Source organism: Leopardus geoffroyi, chromosome A2 (genome assembly GCF_018350155.1).
Source record: "Leopardus geoffroyi isolate Oge1 chromosome A2, O.geoffroyi_Oge1_pat1.0, whole genome shotgun sequence".
Taxonomy (NCBI): domain Eukaryota; kingdom Metazoa; phylum Chordata; class Mammalia; order Carnivora; family Felidae; genus Leopardus; species Leopardus geoffroyi.
Window position 1 is genome coordinate 142278765 of NC_059331.1, and position 17518 is coordinate 142296282.

At 37.8% G+C, this 17518-nt stretch overlaps 1 protein-coding gene across 3 annotated transcripts in view; it reads right to left on the reverse strand.

Annotated features, from left to right (window-relative positions):
• POT1 (protection of telomeres 1) overlaps window positions 1–16723 on the reverse strand; it is an 88753-nt gene extending 72030 nt beyond the window's left edge. The window contains exons 1-4 of one of the 3 annotated variants that reach the window (XM_045495496.1): window positions 16406–16723; window positions 15421–15605; window positions 7240–7312; window positions 3272–3363 (exon numbers count right to left, since the gene is read on the reverse strand). In XM_045495496.1, the coding sequence (XP_045351452.1) occupies window positions 3272–3363; window positions 7240–7312; window positions 15421–15543 (288 nt within the window). In that variant the 5' untranslated portion in view covers window positions 15544–15605; window positions 16406–16723. Of the gene's footprint in view, window positions 1–3271; window positions 3364–7239; window positions 7313–15420; window positions 15606–16101 lie in introns of all 3 variants that reach the window. The other 2 variants (XM_045495497.1, XM_045495498.1) reach the window with 2 other exon arrangements.
• Between the last annotated feature and the right edge of the window lie 795 nt (window positions 16724–17518).

A 17518-nucleotide genomic window follows, 5' to 3' on the forward strand; every position in this document is an offset into this window, starting at 1 on the left:
TGGTCCTTTCACAAAAATTAAGTAGGCTTTAATTTAATAGCTAGTTGATTCTTTAAAAAAGATAATAGAGCCTCCCTCCTGATCATGCATTAAAATTGTCTTTTCTCTGCAGCAGGAATTTAAAGCAGATAATTTAATGTCTTACTTATTATAAAATATCAGGAGAGAAGAAAGCAAAGGCAACTTTAATGATCTGAGCAAGTTGAAAGGAAGCTGACTATAATTTCCTGGCCCTGGTGTGTGAGATCTCCAAAATCTCTCTGTTAAAAGTATACCTCTTTGCAGATGGAAAGAGTTCATCTGAATTAAGAGCATAAAACTACATTTCATATGTATTTCATATCCCCTGTAATCCAAGAACACTAAATATTACTAATTCAATCTATTAGAGCAAAACTTGCCTATGCATACCTAGTAGCATAAAAAATGAGGAAGCGTTAACAGCATTTGTTTGTTTTTGTTTTGTTTTTGCAAGGATGAAGAGCCAGAGAAATTATCTGTTAAAGCTAGTTTCACATGCAAATTAGTCACCAAACTGGTATTGTTTCATTTTTCCCTATCTAACAAAGTACTGTAACATACCATTTTCTAGTTCAGAGGAAAAAGGATATGTAAGGTTTTTTTTCCCCCAAATAAGTGAAACTTCCCTTGTTAAACACCTACTTAATATTCTCGCTTTCATCCATATTCTCCTTTCTCCTTCACCTCATCATTTCTGAAGAATATCTCCCTTAAAAAATGGCATGATTTCAGATCTTAAGCACTGAATTTTTTAGAACTGCCATCCTGAATATTAATTATTTTACCTAAGCCGAAATAAAGTCATGTCTTCAAGGGCAAGAAGAAGAACATGCCTTTACTGGAGGCACCCACAAAAGTGCTCCATCAAAACAGCCGTATAGAGCAACTGCTTACTACCCTACCTAAGCGGCCTGAAGCAGACGGTCAGGTAACACTTCACTTTTCAGTACATTTGCTTCTGGAACTCTGCTGTACCACATCAACTAGATTAGAACTATACATCTCAAAATTTTAAAACTGTACCCCAAATTACTCTAGCTATCATTCTGAGAGAAAGTCTGATGAAATGTACTAGGAGTTTCAGTACATAAATTACACAGCAAATACCTCATTTCCTTAAATTCTAAAAGTAAGATTTTAAAATATACCAGTGATGTAATAACAACTTTTCACAGGAGGGAAAAACCACTATGCTGATTCTCCTTCCCTTCTTTCATATTATAAATTAGGAAGAAATTAACTGATTTACCACCTCTTCACAGAAGCTTTAGCGAAAAAGACGAAACTTGAGTTTGGCAATCTATTCCCAAAATGCTTGTAGAAAAAAAATAAATAAATAAAAGGCAGATTTTCTTACAGTTTCCTTGACATAGATCTTTATTCTAGACTCCAAAGACAGATCTTACAAAATAGCACCATTTCTCAAGTCCACAGAACTATTTATACATCACCAGTTTCTGAAACTACTGTATGTCGGACTGATTCAGAAATCACAGCTAATCCAACATTCTCATTTCATATTTGATTAAATGTATATCTGGAGATTATCAATGGTTACTCAAAATCCAGTAATTAACTGGAAGCCACACTCTGGGGCTCAGACTCAGTTGCCCTTTCCCCACCCTGCTCTTCCTCATTGGGGCTGCACCTAATTTCAGTAAGAGAAGATAAAAAGAGTCGTAACAACAGCTGTCAGTACTGAGTTCCCACCTATTCCCAGCAGTAGGCACACTTATCTCTAATCCGAACAACAATCCAGAAAGGTAGGTATTATCCCTATCTTACGATTTGTTTAAAGATTTTTTTAAATTAATTTTTATTGTTTAACTTGAGATTTTTTTTAATAAAAAAAATTTTAAGAATTCTTTTAATCTTTAAAGATTAAAATAAAAAAGGCTGAATGGAATTAAGTGTTTTGCCCCAGTCACACCTGCTAGGATTTAGACACTCTGACCCCCTACTGCATCTGGAACATGCACTCATACTTCAGAGTGTTTGTACTTGCAATTTCCTGGTCTAAAACACTCTTTTTTAAAAAAATATTTGTTCAGTTTTGACAGAGAGACAGAGAGCGGGAGAGGGGCAGAGAGAGGGAGACACAGAATCCAAAGGAGGCTCCAGGCTCTGAGCTGTCAGCACAGAGCCCGATGTGGGGCTTGAACCTACAAGCCATGAAATCATGACATGAGTCAAAGTCAGATGCTTAACCAACTGAGCCACTCAGGAGCTCTGCCATTTTAACTATTTTTAAGTGTGTAACTCAGTGGCATTAATTACAATCACGATGCATGAAACCATCATCACTATTTCCAAAACCTTTTCATCATCCCAAACAGAAATTCTTTAACCATTAAGCAATATACTCCCCATCCCCTCCTCCCATCCCCAGACCCTGACAACTGCTAATCTACTTTCTGACTCTGAATTTGCCTATTCCACATATTCATATGAATGGAAACACACAATAGTTGTCCTTTTGTTTTGGGGCTAGAACTTTCAGTAGAACATGGAAGAGCAGTGGTAAAATGAGCAACCTTGTTTTGTTCCTAATCTTAGGGGGAAGCTTTGATTCCTTTACCATGGAGTTTGATGTTAGCTGTGGGTTTGTCATAATTGCCCTGTATTGTGTTGAGGATTTCCCTTCTATCCCGTCGTGTTTCCTGAGTGTTTTGATTATAAAAGGGTTTAGGATTTTACCAAATGCCTTTTGTGTATCAATTAAGACAACTATTTGTTTTTTCCCTTTGTTCTATTAATGTGATGTATTATAAGGATTGATTGCTGTATGATGAATCAAATTGCACTCTTAGGATAAATCCCACTTGGTCATATTGTCAATTCCTTTTAATATGCTGTTTGCTTCAGTTTGGTAGTATCTTTTTGGATTTAGGAGGCATGTATTTTGAAACAATTATTAGAAAATAACTAAAAAATACAGAGTGTTATAGCTTATATTATTTTTTAGTTATTAAGAATTATTTTTAATTATGTACATATACATTGAATACTGACTATATTTAATATTAAACATTAAGATGAAGTGAGAGGAAAATTTGTCGCTTTTTATGTCAATGATAAATTTTACAACCTCTTAAGAATGTTGCAATTTTAAAGATGTTGCTTAATATCATTTTTTTACATAACTACAAATATATAATGAATCTATTAAAAAAAGATCTATAGGATGAATATAGTATCAATAATTTTCAATCTACTTCTAGAACAATAAAGTAATATGAAAATGGTTTACCCCTTCATAGAAAACTTTTGCACAGTCCTTTGCTAATTTTCCAAAAAATAATACATTGATGGTGTTGATGTCTGAATCTGAATTTTCTTGTTCTACAAAGAGAAACACACATACAAAAAAAAAAACAAAAAAAAAAACACTTAATTAGATACAGCAGGTTTACACACACAAGAAAATTGATGACAGCTATATTCTAAAAACAATAGTTAATTCAAAATGCAATTATGAAGAATTAAAAATTTTATCATTCACTGTTAGGTTAACCTTAAGTATTGCAAAAATAATGCACAGAATGCTATTAGGTACCAAATCAAAACTATAACAAGTTTCAACTAGAATATATTTTATAAATTTCTATAAATATCACATTAACAGCACACAATAACCACTTTCTATTTATTTTCCATGTCTGTAATAAAAGGAAATGAAATACAACAATTACTCAATTTTTATACTGTATAACATATCATCCCCAAAGCAGTTCACTTTTACTGAACTTCTAGTAATCCACAGTGTCAGTACATTAAGTTTTATTCTAGAAAAGTGATTTTCTCCTCCCACACTCACAAATGGAAGAGTAAAAGAATAGAGTATGTGTAAAGACCAAAGTATCTGTGACTCTGAAAATGAAATTTACTTGGGAAATAAGGAATGAATATTCTACAAGTAACCTCATTTGGATCTTCTAGGCTTTGGAAAAGAATCTGCACAATCCGCATTCTCCAGAGGTCACCTCCTGTAACCAGTGTGGTAGGGCCAAATGCTAAGACTCAGTTATACCATCTGAGGAAAGTCTCATTCATATCAGCTTTCAAGTACTCAACTACTCCAAGAAACTGCCATCATTTCAGATTTTTTGAATCTATGCAGTGCATGAAAGACGTTTGCCAAACTGACAGCCCTCCGTGTGAGTCAGAACTGTTGAGTCTGCTACTCTGTCAGATCTGGTGGCACCGAGCAGTCAAATAACTAACACATGGCTGCACATTACCTCCCTTCACTTACCTCTTCAACTCCTCAAAGCAAATATATACGTAAGTTGAAACACTAATGTTTCTCAAACACATAGTGGCTTCTAATCAAAATATAACACACTTTGTTAATATTTGAAACGACCTATCAGGGGTCTGTTTCTGGCCATCATGGACTAATAAGGACTGGATTTATTCTCATCTTAAAACAACTAGGAAACTAAGAAAAAAAAATATGAAACAACAGTTTTCAGGTATCAGACAACAGTAAGTGTAGGAAAGCGATCTTTCTTTTTTTAATATTTCTAAAAGAGAGAGACAAACAGACAGATAGACAGACAGAGCATGAGCGGGGGAGGGGTAAAGAGAGAGGGAGACACAGAATCTGAAGCAGCTGTCAGCACAGAGCCTGACTTGGGGTTTGAACCCACGAACTGTGAGATCATGACCTGAGCCCAAGTGGGACTGAACATGTGCCCCAAGTGCCCCAAGTACCCCAGAGAGCAATCTCTTTGAGGAGGAAAATAAGGCAATACCCCTAGGTTAATTCCTGGAGAGTTTCCAGGCAGCAGAAAGTGGAGCTCAAATTCAAACAAAGCTCAGCAGCCTCAGTGAATTCAGAAGAGCTCAGATACAAGGATACTAAGGTGGCTAGAATTTGCAGAGAAGAGTGTCAAATGGAAGACAGCAGCACAGACAGAGAGTGCCCTGGTGATACGAAGATGGGTGCCTACAGATCTTTGGTGGAATATTGATCCCCAATGGCATGAAGGCAAGAAGGTCAAGAAGCGGAAGAACCACTTGAAAGGAGTAGGCAGAACAGTTCTGACACTCACATAGAGCTAGGAGCTGTTCTGGTTCCAACCAGACAGAATGGAATCCTCACACGCAAAGCCTAGAATAGAGTTGTCGGAAGGGTATTTTCTTAGTGATAAGGCCAAATTGGCCTGAAGATAAAGGCTGTTCTATACACACCCCAACAAAGCTAATCAAACTGATTCTAAGAAAATTAAATATATCCTAAAATCAAGACAAATAGTATTTAAAGGATAGCAAATAAACCCAACATTAAACAATATAAAATTCTAAGCATCCAGCATCCAATAGAAAAATAATCAGCTATGAACATGAAGAGAAAATGGAAGATGCAAAAAAAATCTCAAAATGAACTTTCAGAGTAGAAAAATATAACATTAGAAGTTAATATGGGGCACCTGTGTGGCTCAGTCAGTTAATGGCCAACTTTGGCTCAGGTCATGATCTTGCGGATCATGGGTTTGAGTCCCACGTTGGGCTCTGTGCTGACAGCTCAGAGCCTGGAGCCTGCTGTGGATTCTGTGTCTCCCTCTTTCTCTGCCCCTCCTCCACTCACACTCTTTCTCTCTCTCTCAAAAATAAACAAACATTAAAAAAAAAAAAAAAAGAATTGGGGCGCCTGAGTGGCTCAGTTGGTTGGGCATCAGACTTCAGCTCAGGTCATGATCTCACAGTTTGTGAGCTCGAGCCCTGCGTCGGGCTCTGTGCTGACAGCTCGAAGCCTGGAGTCCTCTTCAGATTCTGTGTCTCCCTCTGTCTGCCCCTCCCTGGCTTGCACTCTATCTCTTGCTCTGCCTCAAAAATAAACAAACATAAAAAAATGATTTTTAAAATTAAAAAATTTTAAAACATTAAAAAAAAAAAAGAGGTTAAAAGTATACCGAGTGGAGTTAACAGATTAAAATGAATAAACTGTTACAGAAAACTGAAAAACAGAGAAGAATCAATGAAAAGCTGATTTTTAAAGGTCAACAAAACAAATCTCTAGCCAGAATGATCAGGGTAAAAAAAAATGATAGAAAGAGAGAATCAATGAAACAGGACATCACTACATTAAAAGTATATCATACCAACATTAAAAGTATATCAAAAATATATTAGGAATAACTTTATGCCAATATACTTGACAACTAAGATGAAACAGAAAAATTCCTTTAGAAACAAACTATCAACATTACTTAAGGAAAAAAGATAACCCAAAAAGCCCCATAAAAAATGAAGACATTGAACATAGGGTTTAAAAGTTTCCCATAGAGATTTCCAGGCACAGCTGGCTTCACTGATGAATTCTACAAATACTTAAGGAAGAAATAAAAGCAGATAAACTCATCCAGAAAATAAGAGGAGGCACTTAACACTCCTTTCAGGAGGACAGCATTACTCTGATACCACAGTCAAAATCACCACAGAAAAGACAGAGTTGGAACAACATTCTTCATAAACTGTTTAACCAAATATTAGTAAATCAAACTAACAATATATCAAAAGGATGATACATCAGGCCTACCACTTGATCATGCTTTATTTTTCTTCAGACATTTCTACTTAATACTAACTACTTTTGTAATTATTTATTCCCCTACAATGTAAACATCATGAAAGCAGGGGCTTTGTTTTGGTCACTCACTGCTGTATCTCCCATATCTAAAACAGTATCTCATATGTAACTGGTTTTCAGTAGTTACAGAATGTTGTAGTTCAAAGTCTGTTTCCCTGCAGACCCTTCTTCAAAGCAATTTCAGGCTTTAGATGAGATCTATTTTGGTCCTCAAATACTCCATGGTAGCTCTATCCTAGCTTACTAGGATTATTTGCAGGTTACTAGGAAGAAGGAATAATCTCCTAACTATATCTAGGTAACAAATAACATGCTGAAAGTAGTATTTTAAGAAAGTTAAGTTTGCTAGGCTGTTTAGGTCACACTAGTGAAACTAGAAGGTAGAGGCATCAGTTAGCTATTTAACAGTCTAAATATGAGATTAAAGAAATCTGAAATGAAACAGAAGCAATGGGAGAGGGGAGAGAGGATAGATAGTGGGGGAAAATTTAATGGAAAAAAAATATTTCATCCTATAGTTTCTTACACTCCTGTGCCTATGTGAGTATGTACATATATGAAGTTATCCATTTGCAGATTACAAGCAAAAGGTTAAGCAGAAATGGTCGTATTATATTGTATACCTTGTAATGCAATCTTCAAAACAGCTGTTCTATTTCCACCAGAAGTTAAAGAAGAGATAATTGAGAGTTTTCCCTAAAATGAGAAAAAAATAGTTATACAGAAGAGCCAAAAGAGCTTCTTATAACAGCAAGAAATAAGGAAAAAAGGGGGGAAAAAACCCAAAAAAACAAGGGACTGTGTTCATGTCACCATATTTAAGACATGAAAGTGATTTTACTAGAGCAATGTCCAAAGACCTAATTATTTAGGTTCACAATTTAACTGTTAAACAATCTTGTTAGTCAAATATTATCCAATACCTCATTTTACAGATAAAGTGAAGAAGCTCACCTTCAGTTCCATTTTAACCTAAAAAGTTATGCTCTACTAAAGAAAAACAAAAATTTTGCTCCTGGAAAGAAGGAAACACTAATTTGAAGAAGGGGCACCTGGGTGGCTCAGTTAAGTGTCCAACTTTTGATCTCGGCTCAGGTCATCATCTCACAGTTCAGGAGATCAACAGTCTCTCTCTCTCTCTGTCTCTGCCCCCCCCCCCCCCCCCGTTGGTGCTCTTTCTCTCTCTCTCTCAAAATAAATAAACATTAAAAAAAATTTTTTAAATAAATAAAGAAGGGTTAAAAAGTGCAGAATGGTCATCTCGTAAGTAAGGTCTGTGTGGACGACGCAAAGGACGAAGGCACACATCACGTTTAGTCCTCGGTGTTCGGTAACGAACCAGCTATCTGCTTTAAAAAGTTACTTAATCAGAGTTCCTCAGACAAAATGAAGTATTTAACCTGGTAGTTTCTGTAATTTCTTCTGGCTCTAAAATTTAATGATTCTATCAATAAATACATTATAGGTTTCTTTGAAAACTTCCATATAGAAATAAAAGTTTAAAAGACTTTTAAAATGGATCACGTAAAACATATCTCCCATGCTAATATTCTAGACTTTGATATAACCACCACCAACAAAAAACTATGTGTGTAGACCAATTTTACTTATAAGATAGGAATTCGAAAAAAATTAAAATAAGGCTATCAGTTGTGCGGGATTTGGTCAAAAGTAAAAGTAAATAGTTCCACTTAGGAGGCAGAAAGCTGGAAAAAACAACAAAAAGGTGGACAATGTACAAATTTCAACATCTTTCTTGACCCACCAGAGAACTGAAGTCAAAAGACAACCAACTAATCAGAAATCTAGGAAAAGAGAAAAACTTCCAATAAGACAGGGGCAGCAGGGAGGTGAGGTCACAAGGCAACCAACTTATCAGAAATGTAAAGGGAAAATCTTCAGGGAGAGATGGGCGGTAACCACTTGCTCACCTGAGGTAAAGCTGCCTGACATGTGCCAGAAAATTCATCTAATATTTTTTTTTTAACGTTTATTAATTTTTGAACTAGGGAGAGCGCGAAGGAGGAAGGGACAGACAGAGAGAGAGGGAAAGAGAGAGAGAGAGAGAGAGAGAGAAGATCCAAAGTGGGCTCTGCGCTGACAGCACAGAGCCCAATACGGGGGTTCAAACTCACAAACGACGAGATTATGACTGGACCCAAGTCAGACACGTAACTCACTGAGCCACCCAGGTGCCCCCGTCTAACATTTTTAATATGTTGCTAAAGGCCAAGTGTGGGTAGTGACAGGACATGAGGCTTTTGGGAGCTGCAAACACAAGGGGAACTCACCCGCTTATAAGCTGTTCTGCACAAACCTGACAAAGTTGAGGCCAAGAGGGGGTGGGGATACAAGGATGGTAGGAGTTACAGTAGGAAACCCTGCCTGGATGTTCCCCATGTTTCTCAGAACGAAGTCCTTGAACTGCTGGGAGAAGAGCAACAAACTTATGTATCTTACTAGAGCTTCAGTGAAAACCTGCTGTAGGAAAAAAAAACCACTCTCTACCCCTTCAAGCGATAAGCAGGAAAAGGTATACAGGTGTTGAGGGCCAGACCTACAACTAAGGACAGGCCAGAATCACTAAGAAGACCTCACCCACAAGACTGAGGTGGCACTGCCACAAGACTGAGGCTAAACCGGAACAGAGAACATCCACTCATCGAAAGACTAACAAGTGTCTAGTAAAAATCAACATGACCCACTATTGAGACAGAAGCAAAGAACTGGGAGAGGAACTTTAGCTGAGGCTAAGCACAAAGAAAAGACCTAAAACTAGACAATGAGAAAACCCCTCTGGCCAACCAGACCCCATCCTACATACAAAGTAACTCTAAAGGAATTAAAAGCTTGTAGTGCACCGAAGTAACCAGAACAACAAATCCCAAACTTCGCTCAACTTCTAACTGGATTAACTCAACACCACACAAAAGGCTGAGCAGAAAGGCCTGCACTTTTCCAGGAATAAAAACTACTGAATATGGTTTCCACTGCTCTTCACAAGAGCCAGAGTTTACAACAACAAATTACAGAGGCATACATTAAAAAAAAAAAACAAAACAAAACAGGAAAGAACACTGTCAAGACACAAAGCAATCAAGAGAACCTCAATCAGGTCAAATTAATCAAACCGAACTCAAAACAGATGCTTTTGTTACTCTTGCACCTGATCCCACCGGATGTATGCTCTAAGTGAGAGTCCAGAATGACTGAAAAAATGTGATGTTATGCTTTCTGGAATGGGATACACAGGTCTATAATAATAGAGAGCAAAAAATTCAAGCAACTAGGGAGAGATGTCCAGCACCTGGGGAGAAGCCCCCCCAAACTTGGAAAAGGAACTTCTTAAACATCAGGAGGTAAAGGGGAAAGAAGGAATTCTAATCTTTGTCTTTCATAACTATTCCAGAAGCCGTCCCCTCACCACAAAGGAAAGGTCCTGGAGCTGCTCTCACAAACTATAGGAAACTCTGAAAACTAACTGCATCCCCACCTGAGGGGTATGGCCCAGCTCCTGTACCTTCAATAGAAGATACTTTCAAATGATTCCAAAACTTACAGGGCAAATGAACTGGACAAGTAGGCCAGATTTAAGTGACTGCCCTCAAGCAATCTCTCTGAACACAAGGACTAAACTGAAGTACTAGGAATAAACTGGGGGCCTTAGGGCTTCCCAGCTGGCAGACCACACAGAGGACCTGTTAACTTATGTTGCCTGATTGATCCACATCCTTTCTTGAGGACCCCTAACAACTGTAAACTCTTTGTTTCCAAGGGTAGCATGTATGCCCTTACTATCGTGCTTCCTGTGTGAAAAGCAGAAATTAACTAAAAACAAACAGTATGATTTGCTCCTAGGGATAGTTATAAAAAATATTCAAAAGTTTAAGAAAACACCCTCAGTTGATTATGCGGCCCTCAGTTATATATAAAGTAGGCAGTTTTATTCACAGTAAGAGTTATTCCATTAGAACGATAATACAAAATTTGTTCCTGTCTTCAGCTGAAGTGAGCAGAGAAAAATGGAGGCTGAACTAAAGATTAAGCTTTGAAGTTTAAGGATGACTGTATAATGAGAGACTTGCAGGGGGGATTTATGTCCCCAGTTGTTTACATTTCATTTCAATAAGGGGTGGTTGAAACCTAGAGACATTTCTCTACGTTGCAAACGATGTATGTACATTAGGGAGATTAGGTTTCTCTCTGTCTCTCAGGAGGGGAAGGTAAAGCTGGGTAGCTATCCTATATAAACTCCCAGATTCATAATTTCAAGGTTCCTTTTCTACAGCACAAGAAATCCCCTTTATACACACAGGAAGACTTTTGATCCTCACTGTACTGTCTTGAATGAGGAAGGTGGGGATAGAAAACTGATGCAGTCACTGCTGAGAGTAAAAATAATAGCTGGCTTATACTCCAGAAATCTGCTAGCTTCCAGAATAAAAGTCAATTAGTATTAGATATTAAAAATGTATCATCCCATCATTATAAGAGTGGGGTTTTCCTAAGGTCAGTGCCTCTCAAAAGGGATACAAATGCTTTTGTGCACAGTAGGAACCTGATCTATTTTGGGATACAAATGCTATTGTGCACAGTAGGAACCTGTCTCCTGACCAACCAAATCTGCACACCAACTCAAAAGGTGGATTATACACTGTTGCTTAAGAACTATTTGACCACTTGACATTTACCCCAAATGAAATGAATACCTACGTTTATGTAAAAATTTGTATGAGCATTTATAGCTGCTTCATTCATCATTATAAAAAACTGGAAAGAATCCAAATACTGCTACACTGAGGAACAAAGAAATGGACTGTGATGGAATTCTAGTCACCAATAAAAAGGAAAAGTACTAATAAACAGCAACCTGGAAGAATCTTGAATGCATCATGCTAAGTGAAAGAAGCCAGCCTCAAAAGGCTACTTAGTGCAGGATTCCATCTACACGGCATTCTTGAAAGGTAAAAGTATACTGTCAGAAAATTGGTAAAAAGTGGTTGCCAGGGGTTGGAATTGGGAGTAGCACCTGACTATAAAATTTTGGGGGGCGATGGACTGTTATGCAGCTTAATTATGTTTGTGGTTATATGTTTTTATACATCTGTCAAAACTTGCAGAACTGTATACTGAAAAGTGAATTTAGCAGTAAAATGCATTTAATAAAATTCAAGAAACATAAGTAAGAGATATTTGCAGGCTAAAAAAGGTTATGTGGAACGCCTGGGTGGCTCAGTCGGTTTAACATCGGACTCTTGATTTTGGCTCAGCTCACAATCTCAGTCATGGACGGAGTCCCGTGTCGGGCTCTGTGCTGACATAGAGCCTGCTTGGTAGTCTCTCTTTCCCTCTCTCTCTGTCCCTCCCCCATGCTCGCAGGAGTGCTCTCTCTCTCTCAAGAATAAACTTTTTTATAAAGTATTTTTAAATTTAAAAAAGGGTTAAGGATTCAAACTGAGATATGAAAAATAAGAGATTCATTCTGATAGATGAAAGAGATTATATACTTTGACTTAACTTTTAAAAATGAGCATTGTTCATGAAAATGTGATAATCATGAGAAATGAGTAAAAGGTGTTTCCTTGGTTTAACCCTACTGAATACTAACATGTTCACTTATGTCTAAAAGGAATTATTGCAATAAGGGGCTAACATTGAAAAATAGGGGGCCTCTGGGTGGCTCAGTCAGTTGAGCATCTGACTTTTGATTTCAGTTCAGGTCATGATCTCACAGTTCGTGGGATTGAGCCCTGTATGGTTTCTACATAAAATATAAAGAAATTCCGTTTTTCCTATAGCATAGTTGATTAAAATTTTATTTTTGTTATTGACAGTTTACAACAATTGTATTTAATTTCACCACTCATTATTAGTAACCTCGTGTAAATTTTTAGGACCGTTGTCAAGTTTGAAAAAAGTTTCTATTGAGTTTCTTTCCTATATAAGCTGTAAGATTTATAACAATTGTCCTCAAAGTAGCTTCAGATTCCATAGTTTCAGTACTTGTTTTTGTCCACCAACTACACACACCCGATGCTACGTGTGACAGTATATATCCGTACCCTGGTACAACTTCGGTCCCCATACTTTTCTCCTACACTACCCAGTGAGTTGGAATGTTCCTGGAAAACATTCCTACACCAGAAGAGCTGGCATATGCTACCTATAAGCAGAAGTAACTGCAAACCACACAAATATATCTCACTAAAATTATTCCATAAGTCAACTTCCCCTTAACTACCTTCCAAAAATGTTCTCAGCCACTCCAAAGGCCACTCGATAAGACAGAAAATGTGACGGAGGGGAAGTCAAAATGGAAAGAGACACCAATCTTAACCACTCTAGGTTAAAACATCCCATTTGTGTAAATTTTACAAATATGTGAAAATGTAAATTCATTTCTAAGACCCCTAACATGGGCTTAGAAGGGCTTGTTCAAGTAGAGTCTTTGAAGCTTCAACTTTACTAACTGCAAAATAATTTTGTCACTGGTCAATGGGATTATGGTACATTATTTTCACTGAAAACCGATACCAGGTAAATTCCTTGCCCGAAGATGTGTTATTATGATATCATTATCTTTACCAGCATTTACCAAATGCTTTGAATTTACTAAGTAAGCAAGTTACATCTAATCTTCATTGCATTTCTATGAAGTAGGTTCTATTATAATTCCTAGTTTACAAATGAAAAAAATAAGGTATCAACAGGTAAAATCACTTCCAATTACATAGCTAGTAAATGGTGGATCTGTGCTTAAATCCAGTCAGCATATCTTCAGGACCTCCACTCCTTTTTAGAATACTAAACTATTATAGGAGTAAGTTTGTGACCAGGGCCTGTGAGTTTGAGTTTGGAAATGTGTTGGTAGAAGAGGGATGGGACAAGGGGAGAACAGAAGAGAAAAGGAAATGCGGACAAATTTTTAAAAATTGAATTTATTTCACTTTAGTGCAGTAGTTAGTTATGAAGTTGATTTTAGGTGGCGCAAAAGCCAGTCACTGTTAACCAACTGCAAAATTGACTTGGCTAAAATTAAAGTCTTCCACTCCCATTTCAGGACTACGATTTACCATAATTAAAATATAAAAATACCAGTACATATTCCTCAAAAGACATTTCCTGCTGTCACTTTCTCACCCCACATTCAATTCTCAAACCACTAAAAAGCCAACCCAGCAACACTAGTCTTTCCAAATGATCTATACTTTCTTGGCTATTAAATCAAACATTCTTTTCAGACTAGACTGAGTATCTAGCAGCAACATAATGCTTTGGTTACTAGCAAAGACAATGAAAATTCAAATCACACTCAGCCACTTACTAGCTAACCTTGGGTCTAACCTTGAATGAATTACTTAAACTGTATCCATTTTCCCAACTATAAAATGGGAATAATAATATCTATTTATAGGATTCTTTCAAGGATTAAAAGTGGGAATACATGTAAAGCACTTAGAAGAGTGCTTACAATATGGCAATTTATGTAAAAGTTACTAATATTACTCATTCCTTGAAACTTACTAAATATCCAAGACACCATTCTTTCCTAGTTTTTCTCCTACACCTCTGGATCAACTCAGACTCTTATTCATGCTACCTTCTTTCACTGAAATCCTTCAACACTCCTCATTCTATTCTTTGGACCAAATCTCCCAGAGAAGGAAACCCTTTAAGCTCCCAAATCCCAAATCCATTTGCTTATAGGACATCACCACTTGGATACCTCCAAAAATTTATGAAGACATCCAAAACGGAACTAACTCCTCTTTCTTCCTAAACGTGTGACTCCTATTATCTTCCCAAGGCTGACAGGACTTAAATACATGGAAGTTTCCTGAACTCGTGACCTCTCTCATCTAATTGCTCTCCAAGATCTGTTGATTCTACCTCTTTATTCTGTCAGTTCCAAAGCAGAAGGTCTAGACTGTAACTCCAACTTTACTACTTACGAGCTGTATCTCAGGCCAATCATTAACCTTAACCTTTTGGAAATGCAGTATCCTCACTTATAGATGAAGAATAATAGGACCTAACTCACAGGGTTTTGTGATGATTAAATGAATTGATATATGCAAAACACTTAAAATACCACCTAACTCCTAGAAAGAGCTCAATGTTAATTTTTGTTATTATAATTTTATTATATTGTCTGTCTCCTTCCTATCATCTCCTCTGTTCCTGCTTCAGACCAGCATCAACTCTAAACTAGATTATGGCAGCTACCTCTTAACTAATTATCCTTCCTCTAATCTTGCCTTCTCTGATATATTCTTCACCCAGAAGGCAGAGTAATTTAAACTCAACATGAATCATGTCCCTGTCCTGCTTAAAATCTATTAAGGGTCTCCCATAGTTTTTAGGGTAACATCTAAATTCTTCAAAATGCACATTAGGACTATTACACCCAAAATAAAAGGTATAGTCTGAGTCACCCTTTAAGTTCCAGCTCTAGTTTCCAGACCTAACTTGTCAGAACCAAAAGTTCCCTCCTAAATGTTCACATACCATAGTTCTAATACCAACTTATTATAATTAGAGATTAGGTTACCTGTCCAAACCCACAAAAATTCAGTCCCCTTTAGTTCAAGGACCATATTCACTCATCTCTGTACCCTCAAAATTTATTCCAGTGTATCACAAAACAATTCAATAAATGTTTGCTAAGTAAGAACAACAGCATCAAAATAGTCACGTTATGACACACACAAAACCATTTCTAAAACAACTATTATAAGCTCAACATAAAAATTAGCATTCCCTTTTTGAAGACAAAAAGCATTCTGAGTTATGAAAATTCTTACCTGGATGTATTTCTTGCTATAATCACAACCTGGCTGTAGAGATCTGAAATCTACTTTGTTTAATTCACTTAGCAGCTCAACTTCGGGCACTCCATTCACTTCTTTTATTAATTCAAGGGGCATATCAGATCTGCTTCAAAATGCTGTCCAGAGCAAATTCAACTAGGGAATTTGACAGCTTGCGGCTGAAAACAAAGACCAACGTTTTACCCAAAAAGCAGTCAAAAATTGCTTTAAGCCTCTTTGACTTAGTTTTGCTTTTCCTTTCCTCTAAGTTAGTAACCACTGTTGGCGGTGGGGTGGATTAGTCTATAATTTTATTACAAAGATCAATACACCCATTCCCCTAGGACACTGAGACTCCAGCCTTTTCTATTTAGTTTTCCATTTAAAGACTTACCTCTAAAAGCCAGTTTTAGGATCTGCGAAAACCACACTAACAATGTCTCTTACCAAAATTGTGCTTTAAAATGTACAAACTATTGGGAAAGGGAGGGGAATTGAATTTTTGTTTTTTAATCCCCTTGGCCATGGTAATATTGTGTAGGCAAACTGGGCACCAAAAGCTTATTACTCCAAAACATACCGGTTGCCTCCTCTCTCCAGCCCCTATACATAATCGAAAGAACTACTGAACTGATATTAAATCGTGCTTCCTAGGTTCAATCTTATTTGTCATACCTCTTGACTGGGACATCCACCAGTGTCAATATTAATTTTAATGTGTGCGCACCAACCTTCCCCAAGCCAGTTGAGTTCCGTGAGGGCGGGGACTTGGATGAACTCAAGTCAGCTGCTCACAAAATGCCAAGCAAGTTACTAACCACAGCAGGCTCACGCTATAGATAAGTATGAAGGGTCTTTCTGCAATAACTACACCACCTTTTGATCTAAACTAAATCAGCCTCTTTGGGATACCCGTTCACAACCCGAACCACCCTGCACTCAGACAACGAGCTGCAAACCGACTCAGAGTTTCACTCACCCACGCTAGAGAAAAACAAGGAAGTTTAGAAGGGCGCGCGCGTGACGCCACACGCACGCCGACGGCCCAGGTCTCACGCATGCGTACACGGTCTGCAGGGCTACGCTTACTGCTCCTACGCCCGCGGAGGACAAACTGCATGATGGTTCCCAGGCATAAAGTGTCCTGGAAGTTTCACGGGATAAGTAGACGGCGCCGCGCCCGGGGTGGCGTGGGGGGCTGGCACAGTATCTTTTCGGAATTGTCCGATTCCCTTTTAGCTCCGCCTGGGGTTGGGCTGTAGGCGCCGGCCAGGGAAGCGGGGGCGGTCCGCAGCGCGATTCATAAATCCCGCAACCAATAAAAAGTCTTCCCCAAACCCGGGCGGGATTTGAAATTAGAAGCTCCTGTGGGCGGGGCACTTCCTTTAACTGCAGGTTTTCTACCTCAGAAGCAATTAACCAAAGGCAGGTTTTGCAAAGAAATAATTCCATCAGTGAGTAATGCTATTTTAGATAGATTGGATTAACTTCTTCATTGATCTATAGGGCTATGGTTTGGGAGTATAATTAATAAGACATATTATTAAATGTGATTTCTTTGCTAATTTCTGATTTGTATTTCCCGATCATTTGATGAAAGTGAAACCACCTCAGTTCAAAGACCTGATGTAATAATTACATAAATATTTCCAAGGCTAATTTGGACTAAAATATCTGCTACAGATACTTATTTGCAGGAGGAAATAGCTGCTTAAAGTAACTATTTTCTTAGGAGGAAACATTCCGTTAGCGCACCTTCCCCTCACCCCCCTGTATTCACATATCATGCATAAACCCGCGGTGACAGGAGTCTGAACTCGCAAGCTGAGCTGTCCATTTGTAGAAAACTAGACTAAGTGAGGCTTAGATCCTCTCCTTGTTCGTACCCTAGCCTCACCCAGCTTAGAAATACTGTTTTTTCTCCCTAAGTGAAGGCCTCCACCTTGGCTCTGGATTCTGGCCGCTTTTTTTTTTTTTTTTTTTTTTCAACGTTTATTTATTTTTGGGACAGAGAGAGACAGAGCATGAACGGGGGAGGGGCAGAGAGAGAGGGAGACACAGAATCGGAAACAGGCTCCAGGCTCTGAGCCAT